Source organism: Cottoperca gobio, chromosome 5 (genome assembly GCF_900634415.1).
Source record: "Cottoperca gobio chromosome 5, fCotGob3.1, whole genome shotgun sequence".
Lineage (NCBI taxonomy): Eukaryota > Metazoa > Chordata > Actinopteri > Perciformes > Bovichtidae > Cottoperca > Cottoperca gobio.
Genome location: NC_041359.1, coordinates 20,043,809 through 20,071,095, shown reverse-complemented (window position 1 = coordinate 20,071,095; position 27,287 = coordinate 20,043,809). Strand labels below are relative to the sequence as shown.

General features: G+C 39.7%; 1 protein-coding gene across 1 annotated transcript; it reads left to right on the top strand.

Moving 5' to 3' along the window:
• Positions 1 to 1,134: 1,134 nt before the first annotated feature.
• nckap1l (NCK associated protein 1 like) lies at positions 1,135 to 23,126 on the top strand. The gene is given in 32 exon segments (XM_029431553.1): positions 1,135 to 1,290; positions 2,915 to 3,025; positions 3,204 to 3,296; positions 4,168 to 4,224; positions 5,153 to 5,295; positions 6,116 to 6,206; positions 6,561 to 6,698; positions 7,504 to 7,552; positions 7,860 to 8,016; positions 9,023 to 9,079; positions 9,202 to 9,298; positions 9,570 to 9,679; positions 9,910 to 10,042; positions 11,208 to 11,289; positions 11,413 to 11,479; positions 11,553 to 11,670; positions 11,673 to 11,722; positions 11,998 to 12,130; positions 12,485 to 12,604; positions 12,987 to 13,126; positions 13,881 to 14,012; positions 15,033 to 15,251; positions 15,500 to 15,630; positions 17,040 to 17,137; positions 18,127 to 18,220; positions 19,191 to 19,273; positions 19,443 to 19,523; positions 20,383 to 20,476; positions 20,554 to 20,670; positions 21,224 to 21,333; positions 21,838 to 21,927; positions 22,595 to 23,126. Coding segments are annotated over 32 exon segments (3,402 nt in total). The 5' UTR covers positions 1,135 to 1,200; the 3' UTR covers positions 22,712 to 23,126.
• The last annotated feature ends 4,161 nt before the right edge of the window (positions 23,127 to 27,287 follow it).

Below are 27,287 nucleotides of genomic sequence, written 5' to 3'. Positions count from 1 at the left end.
AGTCTGAACTCTTGCAAGATTTATAAGCCTTTTAAACTTATTGGTGTGCCCAGTAGGCAGGCAAGACTCCATATTGAAAACAATGTTCTACCACAAAGTTTTGAAGTCCTACGATCACCTGAAGTAACAACAAAGGGTCAATCTTAACCTATGTTATGTCTATAACATAACTTGTGGTTATAACCTGTTCGATGCATCGATAAACATTAAGTTGTGTGTCGGGATTTAGTGCTCAGGATGAGTTGTTGCACATTTATGAGCCACATTCCCCTGGATAGATGAACATGTATCTCTTATGCCACCTTTAAACTCTTACAGAACAGACCTGTGTGTACAAACACATTCATAATGTACTGTATGTCTGTCTGTACTGCCATTCTATCATATTCAGGTTTGTCATTTGTTACCAGTGTGTGTGTGTGTGTGTGTGTGTGTGTGTGTGTGTGTGTGTGGGTTGAGGCATGTTCACACACAACACCTTGTTGCATAATTGATGCCCTATTCATTCTAGACACACAGCTCCACTTAGTAGATAGTGCCATCTTGTGGTGAAAGAGTTACCCTTCTTTATTTGAACAGGTCTGAAAGCTCCTGGTTTTCTTTACTGACTTGTTATTTTATGCTCTGCAAAAGTATTATATTCAGTGCACTCTGTTTGAATAACATACACATCGTTTGTACCAACATCTCTGTTCACAAGAGTCCTTTTACCGAGCAAGAGGAAGTAGCTCAGACTGTTCACAACAATAGACGCAGTTTAACAGACAGGAAACACGACGTTGCCATTCATTTACGTAACAAAACAATAATATATGTTTTCTGTCCAGCTTCAAATCCAAGTGTTGAGGGACACATACATGAATTGTGGAGACTGTAATTTGGTGAAATATGACTGAACATTTCAAAAGCACCAAATCATTTAAAAAACAACACTTCTTCTGCCAACTTGTTGTAACTTATAACGTCATTTCATTTTCAATTTTCAGTTAGAATATTTTTGACAGTTGTATCCACATTGGGATCGACAGTTACAGTAAGTTGGTGACTATAACATTCAGCCCAAATCATGGCTCCACCCCCACCAACGAGCCCCATGTGACCTTGTGTCAGGGTGAGGCTCCGGGTTCACTTGTTTCAGAGGGTTCGACTCGCTACACAGGACCTGGAGGCCAAGGCTTGATCGGAGGGAGAGGTGCAGCCATGGACTACCAACAAAAACTGGCTGAAAAACTCACCATCCTCAATGAGAGAGGGAATGGGGTGTTAATACGCATGAACTACATTAAGAAGGTGAGGGTGAATAGGAAGATTTATGAAGGCAAGTGGTCTGTGTAACAGAAATAAGGAACTTGACTTTCATGTCATTCGCGTACGCCTTCCTTAGTATCAAAATGTGTTCCTGCGTACAATTATTAAACAATGCAAAGATATATTTAAGAGTAAACTTATCAGATATATGTAAAGATTGTATGAAGCCAAACATGTTAAAGAACTTTATCTGTAATGCACAAAAGTACTCTAGTCTTATAAGGTTGTAAACCATCAGTAATAACACAGTAATGCACTGTTGTCTATAAATCAAATCTATAAACTCTCCAGGAGCTGTAACTCAAACTGTGAATTGAAGTATGTGAGATAATTGTAACAATGCACACTTTGTATAGGCAGCACTGTCTTCCAACTGCAACTGAGCTTATTTCTCCAAAGAGGAAGTGCAAACAGGAAGTCGGTCTGTCAGTCACCTCAAATGTCATTTATTCTGAACTGAATGCTGTGAAACTCACAAACAGCCCTTTAAAATATATTTCAGAATCAGATGTATGAACTATTGTTCATTTACTTCAGAGAGAGTATGATTGGTTTATTTTGACAACCAACACATATCTGGACGTGACATGCAGGAAGTTACACTCGTGAGAAAATAGAATATGTTTTGTGAACACGCACACACACACCCACACACACACACACACACACACACACACATCCCCTTTTCGGTAATGTGTACTTTCATCAGGAGGAGAAGTGGAAGAACAGTTTAATTTATTTATATAGCCCAATATCACCAATTACACATTTGTCTCAGTGTGTTTTACAGACTGTACAGGTTACGACACCCTCTGTGCTTAGACCCTCGCACCGCACAAGGAAAAACTCCCCAAAAGAAACCCCATAATTAAAGGGAGAACAATGGAAGAAACCTCAGGGAGAGCAACTGAGGAGGACATGCAATAGATGTCGTGTGTTGAGAATAAACAACATAGTAAAAATACAACATAGACAATCCATGCGACAGAAATGATGATGTGATTGTATATGAAAAAGATGCATCCAGGAGGATGGCAAAAATAATTCCCGGTGCCTCTAAAATAAAATAGAAGCGTGGGTGACAGGCTGGACCAGGGCAACAGGATCAACCCAATGGAGGGCAGGAGGTGATTCATTTAGTCTTCAATAACTATAACTCTATCGTTAAAGAAGCTCAGGAAGTCGTTACTACTGAGTGTTTTGGAATATATCTGCAGAGCATGCATGCATTATTATTTTTTGCAGTCAGTTGCATCACATTGCTACACAGTCTTCTACTGTCAGCTGTTAACTATTCTGCTCAGTGTCACCTTGAGGGTGATTGTTGAGGGAGATGGGGAGAGCAATAATACCCATTCTGCCCATAATCTGCGGATTCTTCTTGTGACAAGCTAGATTTTTTAACCAGTGGCTGGATGCCACTCAAAATGTTTAAAAAAAAACCATCCAATATCATCGTGTCAAGAGAACCCACAGGGCATGAACCCAAATCAAGGATTTAACTGCCAAAACCTCTCGAGTGAATTATGACTAAAATCTATCTGAGCGTTGCGGTATAATGCACAAACTGATTTGCATCTTTATCTTTTTCTAACCTCTGTTACAGACATGTGCAGACGCCAAGACGCGGCCAACCCTCCTGACAGATAAATCCATGGAGACCGCCATCAAGTACATCAACAAGAAATTTCCCAACATTGACTTCAGAGGAAACATTGTAAGTCTGACTGCAATCCTTGTTTCCTCGCTTGCTTTCTACTCAAGGATATGCTTGTACTTATTTTTCATGTTTTGTTTTGTTGTATTGATGAAATTATTTTTGGGACACAAAAAGGTTTGTTTGTTGTCATTCAATAATCATTTGTGTGATGAAATGTATTATTGTTTTCTTGCAGCAAAATCTGACCGGCATACAGCGACAGAAATCTGAAGTCTTGGCAGCAACAACAAGCTACTATGACTCTTTCCTGGATGTCATCGAGTTCAGGGTGATCTCTCTCTCTCTCTCTCTCTCTCTCTCTAGCGATCTCTCGAGATAGAGAGAGAGAGGAGAGAGAGGGCTAGGAGAGAGAGAAGGGAGAGGTGGAGAGGAGAGAGATAGAGAGAGAGAGAGTGGAGTATGGAAGAGAGAGAGATGAGAGAGAGCGAGAGATATAGAGAGAGGAGAGGTAGAGAGATAGAGAAGAGGAGAAGAAGAGAGAGAGGAGGAGGGAGAGGGAGAGAGCCTCTCTCTCTCTCGCTCTCTCTCTCTTCTCTCTCTCTCTTTCTCTTTCTCTCTCACTCTCTCTCTCTCTCTTCTCTCTCTCTCTCTCTTCTCTCTCCTTCCTCTTCTTTCTCTTTCTCTTCTCCTCTCTCTCTCGCTCTCTTTCTCTTTCTCTCTCTCTCTCTCTCTCTCTCTTCTTCTTTCTCTCTCTCTCTCTCTCTCTCTCTCTCTACATTAACAAATAGTGAAAACAATGAAAATGAAAATAAAGATACATTATTCTTTCTTTCTTATGAAGAAACAAATCTGATAATAGTGAACATTGATGGTTTATTGGTTTACATTTACATATAGAGTGGTTTAATCTTATATAGCAAATTAACAGATTTAGTTCCAAATATGGAGGGCAGTTTGTTACACCTCCCTTCACATTTGCATACATCTGTGATGGAGGTTGCAGCCAGGCCAATGCCTCATCTGTTTTGTTAAATTGGGAATAACTCAATCATGATGTTATAAAAATATGCAAATGTATAATGATTATAAGGCTACAGAAATCTATGAAAAATGATAATGTGTTCATAAAAACACTTTTGACGCTTAACATGATTTAAATGTCTGTTTTCTAATCTAATCCTTCTGTGTTCTTCATTCAGGACCACGTTTATGAGTTGCTGAACACCATAGATGCCTGTCAGTGCTTCTTTGATATTGTAAGTACTTACATTATATTTATATTTATTTATAATTCAGTCAGTCTGCTGATAATCTGACAAGCTGTCACTCATTCCTCCTCTTTTTATTCATTATGCTGCAATGCTCTTTACTGCTTCCTGCAGATTACGCTTTCTCTCCTCACTGCTGCCAACCTTTTTTTATTACCATAATAAAGTGGCTATTGAATGTCTTAACTACCTCTTGCCTTGTGCATTATGTATATGCTATGGTATATTTCAGCAATCCATGTCTTCTGTGATCTGATCCGCAGAGTTAATGTGGGCATTTTAACCATCTCACAATGCTTTCATATCTTTCTTATCACCACAACAATGTGTTGCAATAAATCGTGACCGAAGTCTCTTTGAAGGATTTCTTATTATTACAGTCGTAACGCATTTAGCATTCACCTTTTAAAGGATCTGTTTTGTTATTTCAAATAATTTGAAAGTGATGTTTCACCCTCAATCTACCGTAATCTTATCCAAGGTAACCGTAGTTTTCTTTGTGAGGGACAATACTGGCTGTGGTCATGAATTTTAATTGACTCAGTTACAATGGATTCCAATGGAAGCAGGTAACAAAAGATCCAAATCGTTTAAACTACTCCTTCAGCATAACCCACTTCTGTCTGTATGAAAGCTTCCAAACACTCATATTTATGTTAAATATAGTTCCTGGATAGATGTTAAACCACTTCTCTCTGTCGGTAATAAAACTACAACCATTTTACAGCCACTTTACAAGCCTGCAGGAGGTGTGTGTGTTTTATATTCAACAGCTTTCAGCTGATCTCTATAAATGTATATAAAATATATTTGAAGTCTCCATATTATCTCCACTGTATCTTCAGTACGTCTTAGTGAGACTGAGGTCGTTACAGTGATTTTAAAGACACTAAATACACTGCAATTTTGATTTCAGGCAATCAACTTTGACTTCACCAAGAACTACTTGGATCTGATCATCACCTACACGTCTGTGATCATAGTGCTCTCTCGCATCGATGACAAGAAGGCACTGGTGGGTATGTTCAACTGCGCCCATGAGATGACCAACGGGAGCAGGTGAGAAAACATGAAACTGAGACTTCACATATGGAGTACAGAGTAAAGTGATGGATGGGTTTTTATATTGAAGTCAAGTCAAAACATAAGTTATCTTCATAATAATAATAATAATAATAATACATTTTATTTATAGAGCGCTTTTAAAAGGTACTCCAAGACGCATATCTTCATATAGAGCAGGTCACCATAATCTTTCATTCGGATAGGATAGAAGAGGATGTTCTTAATTAATCCCCAAAGAGGAAACTGGTTTGGACAATACGTCGACAAAGACATAAACACAATATACACATTATGTAATTCAGTGAGGTTGTATGTGCTAAGTGCAGCTTTCTGTTGACGTCAAACACTTAATTTAAGTAAAAGCCATTACGAGTTTCCACATCCATCAATATGACTATTTATGTGATCCTCATAGTTAATTAGAATCTTAATTAGACATCGAGAGCCCACCTCTAACCTTTTCTGAGTGCCAAGTGGTATTCTGACATTTTGAGTCTGCCCACTTTGCATATTTATTTATACACTAAAAAAACGGATGTTTATCTCAATTTGAGACGTGAGCAGAGAACACAAATACATAATGTCAATTTTAATATCACATTTGACGTGCAAACCACACATAGCTAAGCCCCTTGATATCAGGCGGGAACAGTCTCAGCTCTTCATTCATTCGACCACCCAAAAATGTAGAAAAATGTATGAAATGCCACACTTATTGTCAGTAAAATCCTTTGTAGGCAAATGATGTATCATTATAATGTCCTACTTCTTGTCCTTCGTCTTGATTAATTGCATATTGTGATGAATCCTGCAGTGACCCCTCCTACCCACGGCTCGGCCAGATGGTTGTGGAGTACGAGCATCCTTGGAAGAAGCTCACTGAGGAGTTTGGCCCTCACACAAGGGTAAGCTCAGTGTGTCTCTGTTTGTACACAGAGCAGTACAAAGCTACATAAACAATTGATGGTGGCAGAGTAAAGTGAAGCAAATATTCAGTTTGATTCAACTTTGTCCAAATATAAAAGCATTTTTAAACAGAGAACATAAATACTGAATAATACTTCAATTGTCCTGTTACTTCGCTACACCACAAACATTGCACCCATACTGAATGTGATTTTCAAACATCTCATTCCAAGTTACACCAGTCTGTGTTTTGGATCTCTCTGTATCTCTGTCATTTTGCCTCGTCCTCTGTCTCCGCTTCACTCCAGCTTCCTCACTTATTGTTTCCCTTCCCTTCTCCGTGCCTCTCTTAGTCTGTGACGGCGGCCTTGCTGTCTCTGAGCATGGTGTACCCACGCAGGAATCTGCCAGCAGAGCAGTGGCGGAGCGCCCAGCTCCTCAGCCTGCTCAGTGCTCCAGCTACCATGCTGGACCCAGCCTGCTGTGACACTGTGAGTCCGACCTCCCGTCACCTCTCCTGCTGTATTTATCTCTCACAGAGGGAGAAAGAGAGAGGAAGTGTCTAAAGTATACATTATTTTCCAGTGATGTAAGGCACAGAAGAGAATGGTGTCACAACTAAATGATACAAAAACAGTACATGTATTGTCTTTAAGGTCAGATGCAGTCCACTTAACATAATTATGTCCTCCCATTATAGAGCTTTCACTTATTTAATTGTATTTTTCACTTTCTACCTATGTCCCTTTTTTTACACTGTTCAGTCCTCTGTCATCCTCACTGCTGTCTTCGAACACAGGCATTACGACCCCTTTGAAGTAATGGTATGATCCCAGTTGCCTGTGGCCTCCTCGTATAAGAACCACCAGTCCAGCAGAAAAAAGGGACCTCCAGGCAACACTTTCTTATTAAAAGACACCCTATATTTCAAAGCAAAAGACGGCCATCATTTAAAGTCTATAGAGAATACTGACAGGTCTCTTGAGCTATATTATAAAACTAATTCTCTTTTACCACATGTAGAAAGGTCGTCAATATTTCCATGAAGGAAGAATACTGTGCATGGCATACAGAAGTTTTCATGGTGTAGAATCTCCCGAAACTATTGATTTTCTTTTAAAGGTGGAACCAGAAGAAAGTAGCAAGGAAGATGCTGATTGTTACAAAATAATTACGATGGCTACCTCATAGTTTAACTGGCAGCATTCTTACTTCATCCTACAGTAGGCTTCGTGCATGTAAGGCTGCAGTGAGTGTGTCCATAATGGCAGTTAGTAAGCTTGTTGTTTTCCACAGATGGCATGTGAATACCTGTCTATGGAGGTGATGGAGCGATGGATCATTAGTAAGTATCAGTCATCCTGAATTATAACCTCCTCTATGTGTTCTCTTAATACACATAAACATTATGCAGCCCTTTGGAAGCTTAAGCACATTTCAGACATGCTGGCGTCTTGCACACATGTGAAACAGCAGAACTACACAGAGCAATAGTATACAGTATACAGGATAGTATTAGTCAGAGGCATTGCCAGTTGACAATGTTCATAAATCGATATTTGCATGACACGAGCACTGTGTTGTCAGATGCAGCAGTAGGGTGCCAGCTGCACATGTTGCATGTTAAATGTTGCTGACTGTGCTCCTTCTAGTCGGCTTCCTGTTGTGCCACAACAGCCTGAATACAAACCAGGCCTCCCAGGACCTGTGGAAGATGGCTCTGCGGAGCGGCCTCTACCTCGTCCTCACCAGAGACGAGGTACTCAACATACACAAGGTCTCCGAGGACCTCTTCGACAGCATCAAAGGGTATGTCAGCTGCACTGCTAAAGTATGAGAAGTATTACTAGTTGATGAATATTTTAAAAGCTATAATTAGCAATAGGTGTGAGATAATGCACCCTGTTATTTCAGCCAGTTAACAAAGAAGAACTGATTCAAAATGGCTCTTAAGTGCTGATTAAAGAGCCCTGAACTAGAGGACCTCTCGTCTCTGATTGCTCATTAATTCTGGATATAAAGAGTTGCCTTAACCTCCAGATACCATAACGATAGACAATAAAACTATTTTTAGGGGGACGTTGTTATATATTAGAGTAATAAATAGGTTGCAAATAACATCCATCCAATTAAAAAGATTGCAATTGTTGAATGTTTGTAATAAACAAAATTGCATCAATTGTGAAACTTATTATTTAAATCAATAATTTGACAACATAGTTAGCAGCACTGTTTTTAAAGTAGGTGAAGCAAAATGACTAATGCAACATTTTAGTAAGTTTTGTTAAGAATTTGTTTTTAACATATCTAAGGCAAATATTATATATATATATATATATATATATATATATATATATATATATATATATATATATATATATATATATATATTGTGAGTATTTAAAGTATTTAAGTATTTTCCCCTGAAACTGCTCGATATGACCAACTTAAAATGAGTATGGCAATACAAAAAAGTTCATTTCAAAACCACAAACAACAAATGAAGTGATAACAAGAGTGTGTGTTGGAGAGAGAAGGAGCTTGGATTGTATAAACTAGAGATTATAGATTGTACAGTATTTAGCGACTATAAGACTTGAATTTCTTCATTATTGTTTCAGAAGATGAAAGCTGTTTCCACTGTAAAGTTAATGAATGCCAAAGAAGATGATATATATATATATATTTTTTTTTTTAAAGGTTGAAATTCCCTGACATCTGAAAAAAATCCATTTATAACCACATTTAAAAGAAATATTGCTAAATAGCTTCTGATCACAATTGTTAATTTATTTATTTTTTCATTTTTTATCAGATACAACAAGCGGGTCGCAGACATCAAGGAATGTCGTGAGCACGCTTTACTCAACAGGTGGGACTGGCAGGAAACTAAGCAAAGCCTTATCAACTTCTGTGTCATAACTATTCGTTGATATGTATTTACTTTGAAATGAGCTGTGGAAACCAAATGTCCATTCCCTGTGTTATTACCAGTGGAGCTATGCACAGAGAGAGGAGGCAGTTTCTGAGAGGAGCGATGATGGAATTATTTAAAGTTCTGGAGGATGAACCTGGACTTCTGGGACCAAAGGTAGAATCACAGTAACACGCATAACAGCTGTGCTCCAGGAATTTAAATGACTTAATGCATTGTTATTAGTTATAAATCCAAAATGAAATTCTGGTCACATGACAGACCCTAGCTTTGATCCAGCTTCCATCCTGCAAACATCTTAGACTCCGGGGAATATTTGCACAGTAAGGGTGAATTATTCTGAATGACCCATGTATTTCACAGTAATCATGACCTTTTCCAACATTCCTCTTTCTTCTCTGTTCTGTGTGCCAATCAAATCCCCAAGGCCCTGTACGTTGTCATGGCTCTGTCATTTTCCCGTGACGAGGTCCTGTGGCTCGTCAGACACTCTGAGAATATGCCAAAGATAAAAACGGCCGAAGACTACATTGACAAGTAGGTCATAAGTGCAGAGGAAGTAAAGCACCATGGAGATAGCTAGCAAGTTCTCCCTTGCTACTTACTGTAAGACGTCTCTCCACAGTGCAGCTCTGTTGTTTTCAGTAGTGCAGTTATCCTATAGTGTGCATAAGAGATTTTACAAAGGCTTATTTGTACATATTTTAATTTTGAAAGGAAATAAAAAATGTTTGTTTGGTGTTAATTATCTTTTTATGTTTTTTCAGTCAGATGGCAGAGCTGCTGTTCCACATGGAGAAGCTGAGAGGTCTGATGACAAAGTACAACTATGTAGTTCAGCGCTACCATGTCCAGTACCTGGCACAGTTTGATGCCTTGGTTCTCAATGACACCATACAGGTACCTGCAGATATACATGTACTATACAGTATAAGGTGGAACATACAATTCTATGCATTTAATTTTTTCTTCAACCAAGATGCAGAATGTGGAAGAAAGGGGAAAGCTTCTTCTTCTTCTTCTTCTTCTTCTTCTTCTTCTTCTTCTTCTTCTTCTTCTTCTTCTTCTTCTTCTTCTTCTTCTTCTTCTTCTTCTTCTTCATCTTCTTCTTCTTCTTCTTCTCCTTCATCTTCTCCTTCATCTTCATCTTCTTCTTCTTCTTCTTCTTCTTCTTCTTCTTCTTCTTCTTCTTCTTCTTCTTCTTCTTCAAATCAAATCAAATGTATTTCTATAGCCCAATATCACAAATTATAAATTTGTCTCAGTGTGCTTTACAGACTGTACAGGTTACGACATCCTCTGTCCTTAGACCCTCGCATCACACAAGGAAAAACTTCCTAAAAGAAACCCCAAAATTAAAGGGGGAACAATTGAAGAAACCTCAGGGAGAGCAACTGAGGAGGGATCCCTCTCCCAGGACGGACAGACGTGCAATAGATGTCGTGTGTACAGGATAAACAACATAGTACAAATACAACATTTGACAGAAAATGATGTTGAAAAAGAGAAAGTTTGGATGAATCCAGGAAAATGTCAAAAGGCTTCCCGGTGTCCAGCAGGACCAGGGAAGCAGGCGCAGCCACGATTCCTGATCCTGACGTAAACTTTATCAGTGGCAACCTGCCACATGAGAGACAGACACTCCGGGGATGATACCCCGGATGATGAGTTAGTAACATACATTTACATAAATGCATACAGATAGAGAGGGAGAAGAAGAGAGGGAGGGGAGGAGAGAGGAAGAGAAGGAAGAGAGCAGGGAGGTGTCCCCTGGCAGTCTAAGCCTATAGCAGCATAACTAGGGGCTGATCCAGGGCAAACCTGAGCCAGCCCTAACTATAAGCTTTATCAAAAAGGAAAGTCTTTAGCCTGCTCTTAAATGTGGAGAGTGTGTCTGCCTCCCGAACACAAACTGGAAGCTGGTTCCATTTCTTCTTCTCCTTCATCTTCATCTTCTTCTTCTTCTTCTTCTTCTTCTTCTTCTTCTTCTTCTTCTTCTTCTTCTTCTTCTTCTTCTTCTTCTTCTTCTCCTGCATATATTTACAAATGTTTTTCTCCCCTGCAGAATATGTATGTTTGTCCAGAAGAAGAGTCCATCCTGTTGACTTCATTTGTCTCAACCCTCTCTGCCTTGTCAATCAAACAAGGTACTCACAACAACACACTGCAGGTTATCTCAGTTTGTCTAGACCACCCAATTGTTTTTATTACTTAAAATGCAATACAATAATTGTAAATTGATTAATGATGGATCTATTTTTACTCTGCAGTGGAAAACAAAGAGGAGTTTGATTTCAGAGCACTTAGACTGGACTGGTTGAGATTGCAGGTAGGAAGGTTTGTTGCAACATCATCAAATATTGTACACTATTCAGTTGTCATTGTATAACTTGGTGAATGCCACCCTGAGGTTTTCTTTGTCTTCTGTTTTAGGCCACACAAGTGTAAACAAGGCCCCTCTTCCAATAAAGGAATACACTGACTTAGCGAAGGTGATGAACATGATTCAGTTTCACACCAGGATGGTGGGGACAGTTTGGAAGAACTTCTGCAGGAAACATCTGAGGTGTCCATACTCGGGTCAGTGTCTCCTCTCCTCTCTTCTCCTCTCCTCTCCCTCTCCATCTCCTCTCCTACCTCCTCTCCTCTCATCTCTCTCTCTCTCTCTCCTCTCCTCTCCTCTCCTCCTCCTCTCCTCTCCGTCTCTTCTCCTCTCCCTCCTTCCCCTTCTCCTCTCCTCTCCTCTCCTCTCCTCTCCATCTCTTCTCCTCTCTTCTCCTCTCCTCTCCTCTCCTCTCCTCACAAGGCTGAATACTTTGATGTAATAAATGTTTGTTCTCTTGTTTGTTTCCCAGTTACTACCCGCGTGTCTTTGAGAAGATGTTTTGCCAGAGCAGTGAGGAGGTGACCATGAAGCGTTACCTCATGGCCTTCCCGTCTGTCTGTTCTCACTTCCTCCAGTGTGGAAACCTTCTCTGCCCAGAAGAGGTCAGTGTTCAGTCATTTGCTTACCAAGCTATTAATCATCAGCTGAGAAGCATTAAAGACACTGCCTGCGGTTTTATTTCTAACACTTTTAAGTCACCAGCTGCACCATCACAGCAACATGTCAATTTCTTTAAAACTTTTACCATTTCATGGAGTCAGACCTAGATACAGTAATGCAGTAAACAGTGGACTAAATGTATCTAGGGGAAGTATGGGAGAAAATATGTATATATGTGTGTGTGTATGTGTGTGTTCTGGATGTGCTGTGCCTTTGTACGTGTCAAACAGTGTCCTGTGTCATTGTACATACAGTATGTGCACACTCACACATGCTGCACTTGCTTGTGTGTTTAGACCGAGGCAATGGAGAAGAGGACTCTGCGCCTGTGTGTGACCTTCCTGGAGCAGCTAGCCAAGCAGACCAGCAGTATTGTGCTAGAGATATGTGCTGAGCAGTGCAACCTCAATGACCAGGTGAAGTCTATCTCAGGTTTTATTAAAAACTCATTATCTTGCGCAGATTGGTTCTTCCAAACTCCATATCCACATATAATCACACAAGTCTCAGCTTGATATCAGTGGGTTTAGCTGGAGGCAGTGGACAGAATTGAGAGTTTGAATAAAATGATAAGCTCGGTCTACATCTCTGGTGTTGATTAATGCGGGATTGTTTCTCTAACCTTGTGGAAAATATGAGGAAAGTGTTTACTTTTTGACTGAGTCCATCCGACATGAATGCAAAACTCCATGTTTGTCTTTGAGCATATTACCCAATATTTATTCTGCTGAATTCTTCCCCCCTCTGTCTCTTCTCTCCTTCTCTGCATCCTCCTCTTTACACTTGATAACCCCTTAGCTGCAGCCCAAGCACTGTGCCGAGACCATCAGCGCAGCTCGCCATAGAAAGCAAAAGAAGCCGGTGCCAAAGAAGGGAGAGGTCCAGAAAGACAAACCAGGCGCTGAAAGCCAGAGGAAAGACCGGATCGTCGTTACCAAGTCAGCTTTTATTTTTGTTTCCCCCACATTTGCTACGTATCTCTCCGCCTGATCCTTCAACAATTATACTGAATTGGCAGAAGTTTTAGAAAAGTGAGTGTAATTAATACATCCCTGATTTCTGGAGACATGAAGCATTACCATCATCATTTGTTCTGGTCAAGGTGCAGTTAAATAAACATTTGACAGTATGACTCTGCCAAGGTTGGAATTAGGTTAATGCAGTTTATGTAGGTAGAAATATTGAAATAACTGCTGACATTTCCAAATGCTTTCCTTCACCCCATGACACATTTCTTCCTGGAGTTATCGGGAAGACAGGATTAAAAAGCTCTCGCCTACAAGGCATTATTTGTTCTGAGCTTTATTACCCTTCAGGTTGAATCAGTCAGGGTAATGAATCAAGCTATTAAAAATAAGAAACAAACCGCCTCAGCGTATTAAAAAAGCACTTTCACTGGCAACACATTTTATGTTGGCGTTTTCATTGTTTTGATCATATGTTGTATGTCGCTACACTCAGAAATCTCACTAATTACGTCTGAAGAGTTGTAATTTTACCTCTCTCTCCCTCTTCTCAATTTTCCTCCCTGCTGCCTCAGTTTTACAATTCTCAAACGTGTTTATGACCTTATTTGACTGAGAAAAGCACATACCATACTCAATTGTCAATCACAGTCATTGTTAACATATTTGTCCTAAAGACATGCATCCCCCCCCCCCCCTCTCTCTCTCTCTGTCTCTCTTCTTCTAGTCTGGACAAGATGCATCTGATGCTGACAGAGCTCTGCTCCTCCTACAGCCTCTTCATTGACTTTGTTGTCTTCCACCACATCGTCGTTCCCACAGAGTTCCTCATTTCCCATCTGGAGACACGCCTCTCTGAGTATGCTGAGTGGGGATGGGGGCATTTTTATATTTATATACATATAAAAAACAGTGGATGATGTGATGAGTCCCGGAGGTGACATTTGCAATTTTGTTCTTCCCCATATTTTATGTGTAGCAGAAGCGTTTGGATTTTTTATGATTTCTTTGGCATGTGTCACTTCAGCGGCTCCACGAACAATTACTGTCAGAAATATGCTAATAACAGACATGAGCGCTAGCTTTCATTGTGAAAGAAACACATTGTTAGTGTAATGTTTTTTTTCTCTGCAAGTGCGTAAATGTGCTGTACAATTGTACCTCAGTGTATTAACATAATGTTGTCATTTCACTCTCTTAAACTCTCCCATACACACTGTCCAGTAGGCTGACCTCCCTGTTGAACAGGGCCGGTGTAAATGTTAAACACTCTGACCAGGATGTGACAGAGCACTGGGAAAACTCAAAAGCATCTCAGGCTGCATTTTCTCCAAATTGTCACTCACAGATTTGCATGGAGTTTTTTTTTTGTCCTCCTGACAATTAGAGAATTATTTGGAGCTTGTCTCTTGTTATATGTCTATCTGAACACTTTCTGTGCTGCACCCACCCATCAAGTTACTCCCTTGCTCTGTGCCATTTCAGTTCTAACTGTTATTTAGATTAGGGACTGGTACCAGGGCAACCTAATGTTTCGGTGTATATGCGCTGCTTAGTCTCCCTGTCTTAGCTGATGATTATCTCCCCTGTCACTCTAAAATTAGCGCTCTTAAGTAGCAGCACGCTCGCAGAGATTGGTCCTTCCATGGCAAAAATTGTAAATACATTCTAGTCCGGAAGAGGAAGGGAGAGAATGAATGGCCCTGTCAAAAAATAAATACAATTGGAGTGAAGCCCTGGAGCAGTGAATGTGCTGACCTAAAGAGAGTATAGTACCATGCCACCATGGCTCGTTTAACCCGTTTTAATGTCCCATCTGTCCGCCCTCAGCCCACTCTGGTCTGGTGATAAGTGACGTTGGTTAAACATGTTTCTCCAGGATCATCGTGAGAATGGCCAATTACAACCAGACCACCCAGGAGATAGCCCGTCCCTCCGACCTGCTTGCAGGGTTAAGAGCCTATACAGCCAGCCTGCAAAGCCTCTCCAGCTACATCAATGTGGACGTCACCCGGTTGATGAAGAACGTCCTGCTGCAGCAAACACAGCCACTGGACTCACGTGGAGGGAAGACCATTACGACCATCTACACAAACTGGTGTGTATAATATATACAGTATATGTGTATCTACTGTAAACACACACACACACACACACATCCAAATATACATTGCTTCATTGACATACAGCATAACAGAAAGCATCATTCATGCATACAGTGTAGCACATGCACATCCTCTTAGTTTCTCTCTCGTCTTTCTCGTGCCTTTTCTTTGTCTCTCTCTTTAATTCAAACATCTGTTGAGTAAAGGCTGAGGACATTTTGTTTGTTTTTCTGCACGTCAGGTACCTGGAGTGTCTCTTACGTCAGGCCAGCAACTCCCTCATCGTTCACTGTCCCACGATGCACTGCTTCGTCAACCATGCTACTGACAGCGAACCAAGTTTCAGAGCAGAGGAGTTCTCAGATATATCAGGTTGGGCCGCAGAGCTTAATTAACGGGGATTTAATCTGTAGCATAAATCAAAATGTCAAACAAACCTCATGGTATATCTCTCATTAAATCTGGATGAATGCTCGTAGCTCTATTAAATAAGTTAGAAGTGATACTATTTTTGTACTATCACCTCGGTCTTAAAATAAAGGAAATGGGAAACACATAACAAAGCTTAGTATAAAGTTAATATAACTATTCACTGGCTTTCATTGCATGTTGTGTTGTAAAGTATTTCAGAGTCATCAGTGACATACAGAGCTAGTATCCACAGCAACAACTCTAACTGAACTTGTCCGTGTTGTCAACTAAATGAATGTAGTTCATGAATATACTGCAAGTGATGGAGATAGTTTAGTCACATGGGTGTAGTCTGAGTAAAGAACAAACAACTTGCTACAGTTTTGAACATATTTTTTGAGATGATGAGCACGAGCAAAAAAGGCATCAAGAGAGGTGTTTCTTCCTCTATTTTCACTCTTAGCAGACACTTTTACACTTGCCAGAATCAAAAGGTTCCCCTGTACTCTAAGGTTGAATGATAATGGGGCCCACAGATCCAAAACATGACTCATGCTCCTCAAAGACTTGACATCTTGTTCATTCCTGAACACGATTGGAGCTTGTTATTGTGGTGGTGTCTGCGCGGTGTTTTCTGTCATGCTGCCTGTCATGCAGTTTATTCTGACACTGCCTGGCTATTGTAAAATTCAGTATTGCTTATCATCTCCCCCCACTCTTCCGTCCTCGCCTCCTAGCTATTCTAGCATCACTTGTCTCTCCTCCACACAGCCTCCCGTTCTGCCTCCACGCTACCTTGTATGAGTAGTGGACCTCCTTATGGCTGATCTAAGGCAATATTCACTCCACTACAGCTCATGCAAACATTATAGAGATGCTAACGTAACACATTTACACACTTTGTACATTGGAGACCGCAGCACTTCAATAGACGCCCCCGCACAATGTCATCGTCGTCTATATTTACTCCGTAGTGAGGTATCTGCGTGCCTCACATTGACACACTCGCCAATCCATTAACCACCTCCAATTATAACCACACTCGTCCATATCCATCCATATTCAGGCAGAGATGTTGAGCTGAGTGAAAGCTTTAATAGCTGCAGTTGTCTCTCTCTCATTGATTCAGCTCCACTCACAAATCTAATTTAATCTTTCTTATTTTTGTCACTGGTAGAGAGTCAAGCTTTGTATTGGACTCATGTAAAAACTCCACGCTGGAAACTGACAATACACCTCCACCTGAGCTTGTTTCTTGTTGTGCATTTTTGTAAACAGGTTTGGCTGCTTGACATTAATTTAAGGGTCTGTTGATCCCTCATCTCCCTTCAATTACGAAACTTAAATTATTTATATCACCTTCTGAACAGAGTTACAGGCCCTGGTGGAGCTAATTGGTCCATATGGTCTGAAGTTTCTGAGTGAGAACCTGATGTGGCACATCACCTCTCAAGTCAGTGAGCTGAAGGTACAGTATGATGTAATGGACTCGTTTCAAAGGCAGTCGATCATGGCCTGCTGAATTGCCCGGGTATCAAAATGCATTATCTACCAAAAAAACATGTTCTTTCAGCTCTCATGTCCAGTTTGTTCAAGAAAATACATTTTATTTACAGTCCAAAGCTAATAGGAATGAAATTAATTTCAGTTTTGCTGTTTTTGTCTGTCCATCTGCTATTGATGTTTCCATTAAAATCAAAATAATAAATGTATTTCTAATTCAATACATACATGATATGATTTAATGGTAACTAAATCACACCAAATCCGATGAATTACAGTCGAGGCGACTGAATCGTAAAAATGTCAAATCATCAAAATGGATATTTTTTATTTACAGACAACACATAGAGAAAAATCAATTACTAAACTTAGTTTTAGCCAAGAAGGGCCACAGTTTCTTAAACATCTAACCTTTAATTTCTTAGCTCTCCTGCGTTAGCTGTCTAGTTGGCTGTTTCTCTGTGGACAGCGCAGTAAGTGCAGGCTTCTGGAGCCAAACCAGAGTGCACATACTCTGGTTCGGCTTGTTTGTTTATTTTTGCTGTTTTGTAGCAAATACACATTTAAAAACATTTTATACATATTTTATACATTTCTTTCTACAGTTTACATTTCTGTGGCCTAATATTTTTTAGAATGTGAAAAACTGTGTAAAAAAGTCAGATTGAATTACAATGTAATAATAAATTATATTAATTTACACAATTCCTCATTTTGCAGGGACATGTGTGTATCCGGAAGCATCTGTTTTTCTTCAAAGCTACCTTATATCTTGTCAAACCTGTGTACCTCTTTTAAAACATGTGTTACTGCTGTACGATATCAGGCGCCACACTTTGACACCTACGACTGAAGTGAGGAGCTCTGAACTTACTGACAGACAAACCTCTCACGGCTATGACCTCTCGCCATCATAACTCCCACATGAAGGTTTTTTTTTATCTTCTCTGTTAGAAACTGGTGATTGAAAATATGGACGTCCTGGTGCAGATGAGGAACAACTTTGATAAGCCCCAGGAAATGGTCAATCTTAAGAAAAGGCTGACAGGTGAGAAGTGGAGAGAGGAGGAGATGTGAAGGGAGAGGTCAGAGGTTGAAAAGGAAAGGAAGGAACACAAAGTGAGGTGTAGAGAAAGGCAGACAGGAAGAGATCACAACCAAGTGAGGAAAGAAACAATGAAGAGGAGCGATAACAAGGAGCGAAGGAGGAGTGCTATAGATAAATCACACTAAGCAGAAGCCCTTATCATGTCTATGCAAAATTACACATACTAAATCTTTGGATTACCAGCAGGATCCTGTTCTTTGTACGTCACTTGTTTAATTCAGGCATGATAGAGAAAACTACCATGAGCACATGCAGGCTCCAACCGGCAGGTGCAAGACAAACAAATAGACTAAATCAATATAAGAAAAGAAAGAAAAGTCAAACATAGGAAGGAATGGGCTCTACTCAATGTCTTTATGTCACATTTCAACTCCGTTAGGATGCTCCTCTAGGGTGAGCAAAAGCTCATTAAATTTGCACAAAGGGAAAGCACTAACAAATGATCTTCTTACATTTTTCTTTTAATTAAATCAACAGAAAGAGTGTGTGAGGACACTTAGGAGCCACAAACATCTCTGTGTGTGTAGTGAACTGTTGCTAATAATTTGATAAAAAGAAAGATTTAAGAGGAAAAATAACAAAATAAATATATGTTTATCCCTTCCTGCTGAGCCCAATCACACAACTCAGCAGTAGGCTGTATGCATGCTCAATTTTGTCTTTGGTTTACAAAGCTCATAAAAGCCGAATGAAAAGATATAATACTATTACTTGGTCACCTTCACTAGAGCGGCACTCTTTTCTCAGAGAAATTAATTGAAGTGCAAATAACCAGGAGAGTTGTCCAACACTTCAGAATGATTATCTCATTATCCCAGTGAGGACAGTGTTGTACTGTAGGTCACAGCTTTACTGCGTCACATACATCAGCGAGGCTCTGATCTGTTTCTTATGCACTTCTATACTGTAGGTGGAGAGAACGTGCTGAAGAGGATGACCATCATCGGGGTGATCCTGTCCTTCAGATCGATGTCACAGGACTCTCTGAAAGATGTAATGTGCAACAATATAATATGAAAATATGAAACTCTTAGATACCTTGAGTTAAGATCTTTCAGCTTTTACAGTTTGGAGCAGCTGACAATGACAGCTTGCAATATAAAGTATTTCCTTCATCACGTATCTTCTCAGTAACATTGTGTCATATAATCCTATGATCTAGATCCTGAATAAGCATTGCCCATACCTGATCGGGCCCATCGAGTGCCTGAGAGACTTCATCTCTCCTGAAACTGACATCAAGGTAAAAACACAGCTTGTCGCTCTACTTTAAAAACAGCATCCATATGTTGAGATCCCACCGAGGACTTGAAGTGCAAAAATCAGGCTTCCACTGCATGAATCATCCCATCACAGTTTATCAACAGTATGCTAAAGGTTTATTTTCACAGGGCTTCACTTATTGTGGGAGGATTTAGGTTGAAGGCATATTATTGTATTTACGTTCATCCTAACATATTTACATTTGAGTCTTGGGGGAATTGACTGATTGCCACCAGAGGTTAAGAATCCAGAATATACTGCAGCACAATAGATAGTGTGCAACAGCAGTAATCTGAGAGTTGCAGAGGAATAATGTTTTTCTATTCTCTAGTACCAACTAAATTAAATTCCTTATCTCCCTCTGGATCAATCCATGTGACTGTGACTCATGAACTCCCCCTCCCTAACTTATGTCTGGCCTCTGATTGAGGCATGACAGCCGTGCCACAGCCGGGGCCAGGATAACCCCAAAGACGTCAGCAGCCCCCTCATGCCTCCGTGAGAGAGACTCTGATCGCCGCTGCAGCTCTGCAGTCTAAACCACATCAGTGGAAACATTCTGCCCAGACAGGCCAACCATGCATGCAACCAGAAATAGGGCGAGATCAAAACCTGTGTGTCATGACAAAGGCACCCACCACTGATTTAGGGTCATTAGATATACAGAATGTCACTTTTGTGGCTGCTACATAACATGCAAAGCACACATCAGCATCCTACCGACTGACAGCAATAAAATGCAACAAAATGATGACAAATTAAATGGTGCATTAAATTTAAAATGCACTTCATGTCTGCATTATAAACCTCTTTGCTGCATTTCTTTTATTACCTTACAGGTGACCTTAAGCGTTTTTGAGCTGGCTTCTGCTGCAGGCTTGTCATGCGATATAGATCCTGCCCTCGTCACAGCAATCGGCAATATGCACACAGGTAGTACTCAGACTATTAGTGCCACTTCTGTAGACGGCTTGAACTAATGGCTCAATCGCACACAATCATTGTTGCAGATAACACGTCAGTTGATGAGGAGTACAAGTTGTCCTGTCTGCTGATGGTCTACGTCGCCGTGTCCCTGCCTACCCTGGCCCTGGACCCCAACTCTGTCTACAGCAGAGAGCATGGAGGTACATTTCAATTCATTCATTTTCAGCAGATACACACTGCTTTCCAGACCTCAACCAAAATACTAATCGCTACTTCTTCCAGCCATTACTTACCAGCTGCTGATAGGGTATAAAAAAGGTACTCCACCCTGAAACATTAGGCTTATAAGCATCTCTGTGCATCATACTTTCCAGTCCGTCTGGCGTGGTCCAAAGCAAAGTATGTTGGTTAACGAGAAACACGTTTCTGTTGAGAGACTTTTGTTTACAGATAAGTTTGGCTGACGTGCATCGATACAGTTACTCTTGGCATGTATCCCTGGTGACCCTAACCGCTTGGCTCCAAGCCTGGACTGCAACATTAAGAGCAGCAAATAGCCCAGATTTCTATCACAGCACAGGGTGGCGTTTGTCTCAGATTATTTTCTTTGTCTCTATTTTCCATTAGCATGTTGGACATTTCTCTATTTGTCGAGCCACGAAGACATCCTTAGCGTAGTGTCTGAAGTTACAAGACATGCTATTCGGTTCTTTCTATTTGTCAGTGTTGAATTTTGTGTTTATATTTTCTCAGGTCACAACAACAACATCCACTGTTTAGCTACAGCTATCAACCAGCTAGCTGCTGCCATGTTCACGGTTCAGAACAAAAACATAGAGCAGCACCTCAAAGAGTTTCTCCTGGTGAGTTTCTTACTATTCAAATTAAAGAAAGGTTCATTTTATAACATGGTGGATGAATCTAAGTTGTTGCGTGAAGCTTAGCTTGGTATGAAATAAAGAAATCTAAATTCTGTTACACAACAATGTGTTTTTCATGTGAAATACTTGATCAGAAGGGGAAATCATTATTCCATCTAGCGGTGCCTACCTGACAGACCTGTGTAACGAGGGGCCTAAAGTAGACACTGCTTTGTATTGAGGAGCAAGCAATAAGGTCGGGGAGTTCTGACTTTAAAATAAAGATGATTATGACATGGTGCAAAGAATCATAAATCTTCAAGCCATAAATGCATAATGTGCATCTAACAAAGGGTTAAATTGTTACTTGGGCACACTACTCTGACAATATTTCAGTTTAAGAGCGTTCTCAAGACACTGGCAACCCTTGCCCCCGTTGAGGTCGAGTCCAACAGTGTAAAAACGTTCCAGTTGTTTGATCTTTTCTAACTTTGTGTTATTCCACAGCTGGCCTCCTCGACTCTGCTGCAGCTGGGACAAAACGTGGAAAAAATGGAGAGCAAAAACCGAGACTCCATCTACCTGCTCCTACACTTGGTAGGCTTGCCAGTCCAACACTAATCATGTATTTCTTTTAATTTACAATAAGACATAAGTGGGTTTATAAATTGACTAATGGGAAAACCAATGACCCTTCATTGATTGAGGTTTTGCTTCTTTACAATAAGCCATCAGGCCTGCAGTGTCTTCTGTAATGGCTTTGTTCCTTATCTCTAAAGCATTAAATAATAAAGTATTAACAATAAAGTCATTAAGGACATCTCATAAACCCTATTGAGTAAGTATGCATATCTTAGAGTGGAAGTCAAATTTCAAATGAATAGGGAGGGCTTTTTCCTCATCAAGAATACAGAAATCTCCGTCCACACTAAAGCACAGTAACTGCAGAACAAGTGTTTATTATACTATAACACAGGTGGTAATCAATATGTTTTGAAGTGTCAACAAATCCCATGAACATACCAAAACTGGCAATGAATTGATCTCACCAACAAATATTGTCTCTGTCAGATAAACCTCCGTTTTTACCCAGAACAATTAAAAATACATCAGTGAGCCACACGGTTGCACATGTAACCATGTTCCTTCATCATGATCAACACGGGTCCTGTAGTTTGACTCAATCCCACATACAATGCTACCTTAAATACTCATTAGCACACCAATACTCCACTTTTAACACTTTAAACACTGATTCACTCAGATCGTGGAGGAGTCTTCGTTCTTGAGCCAAGACATGCTGGAGAGCTGCTTCCCGTATGTTCTGCTCCGAAACGCCTACAGAGAGGTGTATAGGACCTTCATCGTCACTCTAGGCTGAAGACTTTGTCAAATACATCTGATGTAACCTTTATTCATCCAAGGTACTATTTTAATGTGCATGCATGTTTTGTTTTCATTACCGTTCAGTCTCTTATTCATATAAGGTTTAACCATGGTCTTGGATATTTGATCATAATGCCTCTTGTGAGTCACACATTAAAAAAGATCCTCCCTCATTTTACAAACTCTAGACTTACTTTGTTGTTGCTTATCTGCCAGTATTTCAGTATACATTTACGACTACTGTAGTATTACTTATATATATATATTCAATAATTCAAATGCAAATCAGATATATTCTGTAACATCCCTCATATATGTTACATCAGTGCCATGACATGATTTGTGTATTAATAGTTGCTGTACAACATTCATTCTTACAAATCTATCACAAATAAAAAAATAAATAATAATAGGCTATTTGTTTTCTTTTTGGTCCATATTCAACAAGTATTCCTCATCTATTTCCAGTCCGTCCTCCACCCTCGATACCCTCCCTCCCTTCCTTCTTGTCTTCTCGTCATTTCTCATGTACAATTTTAATGATGCACTCCAGTTTTGCAGAACCAAAAGTGCTTTTTGCTCATTTTAAAAGATCACTTTGGTGATTTTATTTTGCAACCAGCACCGGACTTCTCTTCTTGCTTTTCCTTCCGTCTCTTTCCCTTCTCACCCTCGTCTGCAGCTATATCCGTTCGGTTGCCACACTGGAGATCTGGATGCTGACATCCGTCTGCGTGTGTTTGTGTGTGTGTGTGTTGGATTTAGGGCGTCAGCCTCTAACGCTGGGACTCAGCCCTCACAAGAGCACAAGAGGTTCAATTCCCACTACAGTCAACACTTACAAAAATACAAATTTGAACATTTATGAATAAACAAATGACAGATCCTTAAAACAGCACATTACCAAATCGCATACTTTAGGCAAAATCACTAACAGAAATAAACAGTATGAATGTGTGTGTTCATAAAAGGTTAAAGTCCCAGAGACTAAAACAACAGACAGGCCTCAGTGATTTAATGAAGGATAACATGTGCCATTGAGGGGAAAAAATTAATGATTATGGTACAAAACTACAAAATTAAGATACTGTTTGTAAAAGAAACTTACATTTTATTCCATTTATAATGTATGGTATGTGCAGAGGGAGCAGCCAGATATCAGTTGGGAGGTTTGCTCCTTTTTATTTCATCATGCTGCCCATTAGGCACCACCAGACATGTGAGCGCTCCCTTTCTTGTGAAATGCTGCTTTCATTTATTTTACTGTTAAAGATTTTCTGAAAATTTTTCCCTGCATGCTAGTGCCTCATCGCCAGCATTTGATATGACAGTAACACTTTACTTCAACCCCTCTATTTACAACTAATAAGCAGCATATGCACTATTATTAAATAGTTTGAAACACGCTGTAATGCATTTGTAAGCAGATATAATTATATATTTTTATATATTATTTTCCTCCTGTGGACACCCGTAAATGGAAACTGGTGTAAACACAGATAATGAATGACATTCAGAAACACAGTTTTAATAATAAAAATGAATAAAATATGTCTTCATAGGAGAAGTTGTAACTTTCTGTAATTGACAAATGCTGTACATAACAAACACTTCAAATGTCCTCATTATAATGTGTTATAAACCATTTATTAAATGTTTATATGCTCAGTTAAAGTAAAGTGTTACTGATATAATCAATCTTTATAAAACAAACAAATTACATCTACAACAATATTATAAGTATTCATATTAGTAGTTGATGGTGTCATATGTGTTGCATGTAAATAAACAGTGCATCCTGTCACAGGACAGTTAATGGTGGAAACTCTTGTCCTGATATAAAGACTCTCTGCTGATTGTGTTGGTGACACAGACAGATTACACACACACACACACACATACACACACACGCACACGCACACGCACACACACACACACACACACACACACACACACACACACACACACACACACACACACAGAGGAACGGACTAGATGTATCTGAGAGTGTAAACACAGAGCAGTGTAGATTAACATAAACTACAGCACTATATATACACACATTCAAACCGAGGACATTTGCTGGATTAACAGTAACACACAGAGGCACAGCGCTCATTCTGTGTCTAACGCTTTCAATCACACACGTGGTCTTCAGCGGTGTTCAGAGCCTCAGGTTATGACACCAACTTGCAGGATACACAGAGCAGCTGATAGACATCTATGTCTTGTGACATGGGGAACCACACTGGAACGGTAAGACTGCCTTTAAAGGTTTATTACTCAACACTGCACGTTTCAGTAACGTGCTCGGTTTGTTGTGGCACATACAGAAGAGTTAGATTAGTTTATTCAGTCAATGGTTTGTTGTGCAGTGAGGTGTCACTGTATTTTCTTTTGCAACATACTTGTATGACTGTTAAGTTACAGAATTTAGGATGCTCTCTTTTCATATTCAACGCAATGATCTTCTCCTGAATTGCAAACAAACAGAAAATGTTCTTAGTTATCTCTGGGCTCATTGTTTCTTCATGTTAAAGTATCTGATTTAAAAGGGGATGAAGCAAACAAATGATTTATAACGGGACTCTGTATTGATACATTATATAAACCATAAAGGGTCAGTTCACTCAAATTACAAAAACATCTAATTTAATATAATCTAACTTTAGCCATTCACATGTTTTTTGTTTTATTTGTCCAGGTTTTGAGATTACTGTCTCTGAAGTACTTGTCTTCACTACAATACAATGATGGGCTTTTATTGTTGTTTTATTGTGTTGCTTAAAACATAAAGAGTTTTCATTCATGCTAGCGTTTCTGTGAGGCTGTATGCAGGCACAGAGCTAAATTGTAACGCTAGCAATGTAACATGCTCCCAATGATAATGCTAACATGCTTTGCTAGAAATGTTTATCATGCACGCCATCTAGTTTTGTGTGTTAGCATGCTAACTTTAGCTAATTAGCACAAAACAAAAAATACAGCTGAGGCTGATGGGAATATCATTTTGTTTTGCAAAAGCTTTGGTCATTAATCATTAAACTATTGAACAAATAAACAAGTTAAACCTCATGATGGGCTTAGATAAACATTCAGGGGGACACAAAGTTCTAACAATTCATCTTGACATGAATATATCTAATAGCAATCCATCCAGTAGTTGTTAAGACATTTCACTAAAAACAAATGTGTCAACCTCAAGGTGGCGGTAAAGGAAAAGTCAGTGGAACATCAAAGTCAGTGAGATTCATCCTCTGCTAAATACCACAGGAAGTGAGACAATATGCTTTTTTAATTTGTCACCCAAGAGACCAGAAAAACCTGAGAAAAAAAACCTCTCAGCCTTTGATCATCGTATTCAGTCATAAAACAACTTTCACTTGGGTAAAATGTATTTGATTCCACTGTTGTAAAAACAAAAACGTCCACTCTACATGCCCCTCAGCACCCTCAGTCTCTTGAACATCTAGTTCCCATGCAGAGACATGTCACATTTATGTGATTAATGGTGCCACAGAGTCAGATTTCTCTCTCTGAAGTGTAGGGCGTAGTGAGTAATATTTGGCCTGTGTCATAGAGTGGACAGAGAGCGATTAGAGGATTCGTCATCGTCAGAGGGAGACTGAGAGGATGACTGACAAATAGAGAAAAACTAGCCGCTAAGAGTCTGGCAAGCACACGCTCACTTTTAAAGGATTCTAAGTGACACTAAACGATTTACTCTTCTATACTCTTTAATGTACTTTTTATTACTGAAATCACAGAATGAATATGAGAGTCATTTTATCAGGATCGCCATTACTCATGTTGATCTCCTCATGGCTTTGGGTGAAAACAAAACAGCTTAAAGTGACACAGGAGATGGAGAATCATATGTCGCGATGTTACTTCTCTTCATTTTTGCAATATGTCAAAGAGCATGGGAGCATGAGAGTCAGTCTGACCCAGCAGCCGAAGCAGGACAAGCAAGGCAAGGGGTTTTCCCATGCAAGCCCCGCTGTCCTACAGCTCTCACAATAGGCTTCTCTATAAATAAAGACTAGTAATGGATTTAAGACCTAGAACTATAAAAGTGTTTCATTGTCTCATCTGATCTCGTAAGTTTGTGTGCTTTTCTTGATGATGTCTCATAATACACTCTATAACATTTATAAATGTGACATTTTCAATAAAAATATTTTGGTTCAATGTGTAACTCCGAGCCACCTGCTCCAAAGAAATAGGGGATAGTATTTCACCTCTAAACTGGGTCCATACAATCTCTAATTATTATTATAAATGTTTTAGTTGTAGTAGTTTGGCATATTTATTGTATTATAATTTATTCTTTAAATTGTGTATTGCATTTACTCCTGTGTAATGCCTGTCAGTCAGTCGGTGGGCAAGAATACCAAAATTCGACCAAACTGCTGAAACTCCGTTTGACGATACGTTAGTTTGTTTATTGGATTAAATTCATAGTGTATGAAACTAGAAAACGACCCGCATATTCTTTCATCTTCCCGGTGGCGGCACAGCCAAGAGAGCAGCAAGCCGGGGGAGGAGAGAGGTCGGCTGAACCGGTACTC